Below are 4,233 nucleotides of genomic sequence, written 5' to 3'. Positions count from 1 at the left end.
CGTAAAAATATAAGGATCTCAATATAGTTACTTAAAAATGAGAGTCTTAATTAAAATTTGACACCTAGAACTAATAAAGCATTTTTGAATTTTCGATTGGAGATTCTTTTATGGATTTTTGAGTCAACAGTCCAAAATCTGGGGGGTAAACCCAAAAAAAATCCACTCTTGCCCAAAAATTAGTTGCAGGTCCAAATGTCAGTTTTTTTTTTATTCCCCTCTTGCCCTTGGACGGGACATGCTGACGTTTTCCTGAAAAAAAAAATGTCTGGTAAATAAAATAATTTACCAGTACACGAAAAATTCAAAGTTTCAAAATTTTTTGAAAATTTGAAATTTTCAAACGAAATTTCAAATTCCGGCCCAGCAAACCATCTCTTCTCGGTAAATAAAATAATTTCCCGTACACAAAAAATTCCAATTTTCAAATTTTTTTGAAATTTTCAAACGAAATTTTATAATGTCGGAACACACTCCCATTGTATACCTGATATGGTATGATCCTCCATCCATTCTTCACCTTAGCAAAGTAAGCATCATACAATCAAATCATGCCCCCGTAGAAACTCATATTTCTCCAATATTTGTTTTTCTTAATCTATTTTGGTTATATCTCGTATGAATTTCCAAACAAATCGGACTTTACCTACTCCAACCGTTGCAAAATTACTTCTGTTTTTCTCATTAAATTCCTAGCTTATGTACAAAGTTTAATTCCTAATGAATATTTTGCGAATCCAAACAAAATCTTTCGAGACTTCTTAAACAGGAACTTCTACTTATAGTCCAGACATTTTAAGTTGTGTTTGTTTTTTCTTCATTGCTCGAATATTACTCGTCTGATTCCTATGAATCTGGAACGTTTTATGCAATGATCTCAAAGTCAGTCGAAATAAACCATGGTGACAAGTCAAAAGTTAGATAGTTTGAATCAGACAAACACAAACATCCTAAATTTTGATTAAGTCAATTCACACTTCCAGCTAGATTTTAGATACGACAAAAAAAAAATGTATTTAGGTCTTCATTAGACTTGAAATTAAAGGAATTTATCTTTATCTGCTAACTCTCCTTTGGGAGTGGCTAAAGGCACCTGACGAAATTGTTACTAACCCCGAATGCCTATTAGCACCCATCTCCCTTAACTTGTCCTAATATTCTTCTTCATACCATCATGGAAACAACCTTGTTTTCAAATTCATCATCATCGATCTACAACGAGGAGTTAGAAAGAGAAAAATAGTAAAATCATCATGGAAAGAACTTTGGTTCCTAACCAACCTTGATCCATGATGTAGAGTTAGAGAGACAAAATCTTGATTCAAAATCACCATTTTAAATACTCTTGGAGACCCAAAGCAAGGGCTTGGACTAACCGTCTAAAACTTCTCATACTGGTTCAATTCTAAAGCCTTGCTTTGAGTATTGGACGGATCGATCCATGTCCTTTATACCCTGGTGCCAATAGATGTTTTCGGTCAAAGAAGACTTACCTTAGTCAATCTCTTTCCCCACAGCCATTAGTAAGAGGGCGTTATGCTTATAAATAGGGAGTCAAAGATAAAACCAATTCCCCTTCCTCACTCATTAAACCCACCACTTCATCCCCTTCACTCTCTCAAAGATAAATAGAGAACTTCTCTCTCTCTCTCTCTACCCTGAGCTTTCTCCCATTACTTTAATGGCAGATTACCAAATTCACTTATAATATCACCTAATTTTAGAGAGAGAAAGAAAGAAAGAATCCTCATATCAAGCCCAATTGAAGAACACATCACCTGAACTGATTCTGCAATTTCTGGTTATCTTTTAACTCATCTGCCCCAAATGATCTAAGATTCTAACTTATTAATCGATGATCTAATTCTCTCATTATGAATTATTAGACCTTAATCTGATTCATTATCAATTTGATCCGCCATTATTAGACCTGAATCGAAATCGGATTTTTTTGTTGTTCTTCAAAATGGGGAAAACTGGAAGAGATTGGACACAGATCTATACGATCTACGGTATGGATGAATGGCAAACTTTAATGTTTCTCTTAATTCAAGTTTTCTTCTTCTCCTTTCTCTCTCTACTTTTTCTTTTCTATTTCAATCCAATCTGCTCTGTTTTCAATTCTTTCTTTCCTACTCTCCCTACCGGAGCTCCTCGTTTCATCGCCGGATTCATCGGTTCAGTCACCGCAATCTTAGCTATTTGTCTCTCATTCGCCGCCGGTAACATTTTCTACTCGTCTGTTTCACTTCACTGGGAAATGGCTCAGCGAATGGTCAACGCAGTCAACGACTGGTCAAATGTCAAAACTGTACTCGACGTCGGATGCGGCCGTGGTATCCTCTTAAATACGGTGGCGTTACAGTTAAAGAAGGAAGGAAGTTCCGGTCGAGTTGTCGGACTTGATCGTCGGAAAACAACTGTTTCAACACTCCGAACCGCCGGTGAAGAAGGTGTTCAAGAATACGTAACGTGTAAAGAAGGTGACGCCCGTTATTTACCTTTCGCTGATAATTACTTTGATGTAGTTGTTTCGGCCGTTTTTTTACATAAAATCGGAAAAGAATTTGGGCATAGAACAACCGCTGCCGCGGCGGAGAGAATGAAAGGATTGGGAGAAGTAATTAGGGTTTTGAAACCAGGTGGGATTGGAGTTGTTTGGGATTTATTTTATGTACCGGAATATGTTCAGAGATTAAAAGAGTTACGAATGGAAGAAATTCGTGTATCGGAACGTGTAACGGCTTTTATGGTAAGTAGTCATATCGTATCGTTTCGGAAACCTTATGAACTGTCACTTGGATCAGGTGAGTTTAGGGTTGATTGGAGATGTAACAATCTCTGTTAAAATTTGGTAACCAAGAAAATGACTGTTTTTTTAGATAGTTTTTCTATGACCTTAACATTTTCGAAATATCAGTTTCTAAAGATAAAATAGTACTAGTTAGATTGGAAAATCTGCCGAGGCGAAGCCAGATCAGATATTTGTTTTGTTCGAAAACGAAGAACTTAGACATGTATTTGTGTGGTGGGGGGAAATGGTATAATTATTATATGTTTGTGAGTTGTTATGTGTATATAATTAGTTTATTGGAATCAAGGACATCTATTTTGATAGTATGAATTTCATTTTTAAGATCGAATATGAACTAAGACTAAATTGAGTTCAGTGACGTTGTTGAGGAAGTTTTCTTCGACAGTCCATTTGGTGTATTATCAATGACTTATAAGTGTGTTTGTCAATTGAGCTACAACCTCTTATGTATCTCTGGTCGTTGTAATGGACATATATATTATACCCTGTTAAATTCACCATCATGTGTGATAATCTTAGAGGCGCATTTTAATTTGAAGAGGCAAGACTCAGGGTTGGTCTTTTAATAGACCTGCCTATATTTTTGTGGCTTTCAAAAGTCTAAGCGTCGATTATGGTAGTGTATCTACTCATCCGATCTCCATTTGGTATTTTAATTTGTGCCATCGCGATGTGATGTAATAAATATAAGAGAATACTCTTGTAGATTTCTACAAGAAAAAAACTTAGAATAGTTGTGGTACAGTCTCTGTCGCGGGGGTTTATATCAATGTATTTGTAACCCAATCTTTATTGTTTTGGGGAGTACATAGTGGAAGTGATGTGACATTAACCTCTTGAAACTTTACTATGAGAATATTTCTCGAATATTTCTTTTCTTTTATCTTTTCTTTACTTTAATATGTTTAAATTCGACTAAAACGAGAAATAACATTTGGAAGAAGTCACTAGTTTAGTACTAATTTGAAGGGGAATTTTCTTGTTGTCTACTTTTGAAAGTAATCCTATATGAAAGTAGTTTTGTTTGTATTGCTTCCTTTCACTTTCTTTTTTTTTTGTTGCAAGTGCTTTCTTTCACTTGTTTATAGATATGATTAGTTAAAGGGTTATTTCTTAAATAGTCCTCTAGTTTACAATCACCTTCTCTCGTGATCCCCTAGTTTATCGAAAATATCCAGATAATCTCTTTTGTCGTTATTGTTAAAATATCATTAATGTCAGACTTTGTATTCCTAAATCACCCTTCCTTGTGTCAAACACGTATTTTCATAGGCATCTTTCCAAGACTCATTTAAAAACACACTCATCTTCTTCACACACAATCTCGCTCTCATAGGCGCACTCATCTCCTTACTCTCTCTCTCTCTCTTTCTCTCTCTCCCTCTCTCTCTGTCCCTCTCAAAGACTCACTCATCTCT

The 4,233-nt window shown here is 35.5% G+C and overlaps 1 protein-coding gene across 1 annotated transcript; it reads left to right on the top strand.

Annotated features, from left to right (window-relative positions):
• Positions 1-1,269: 1,269 nt before the first annotated feature.
• Positions 1,270-3,120, top strand: LOC147555677 (sterol 24-C-methyltransferase ERG6A-like). Its single transcript, XM_086664555.1, has one exon. The coding sequence runs from the start codon at positions 1,967-1,969 to the stop codon at positions 2,846-2,848; it is 882 nt and encodes a 293-aa protein (XP_086520681.1). The 5' UTR covers positions 1,270-1,966; the 3' UTR covers positions 2,849-3,120.
• The last annotated feature ends 1,113 nt before the right edge of the window (positions 3,121-4,233 follow it).

This window comes from Eschscholzia californica, unplaced genomic scaffold (genome assembly GCF_041429995.1).
Source record: "Eschscholzia californica isolate CP2 unplaced genomic scaffold, dmEscCali1.0.p SCAF_2, whole genome shotgun sequence".
Lineage (NCBI taxonomy): Eukaryota > Viridiplantae > Streptophyta > Magnoliopsida > Ranunculales > Papaveraceae > Eschscholzia > Eschscholzia californica.
The sequence above is the reverse complement of the archived record's forward strand: the minus strand, read 5'-3'. Positions and strand labels throughout refer to the sequence as shown.

Excerpts from the sequence above, each read along its gene's own strand:
- LOC147555677 (XM_086664555.1), top strand. The coding sequence starts at position 1,967 with ATGGGGAAAACTGGAAGAGATTGGACACAGATCTATACGATCTACGGT.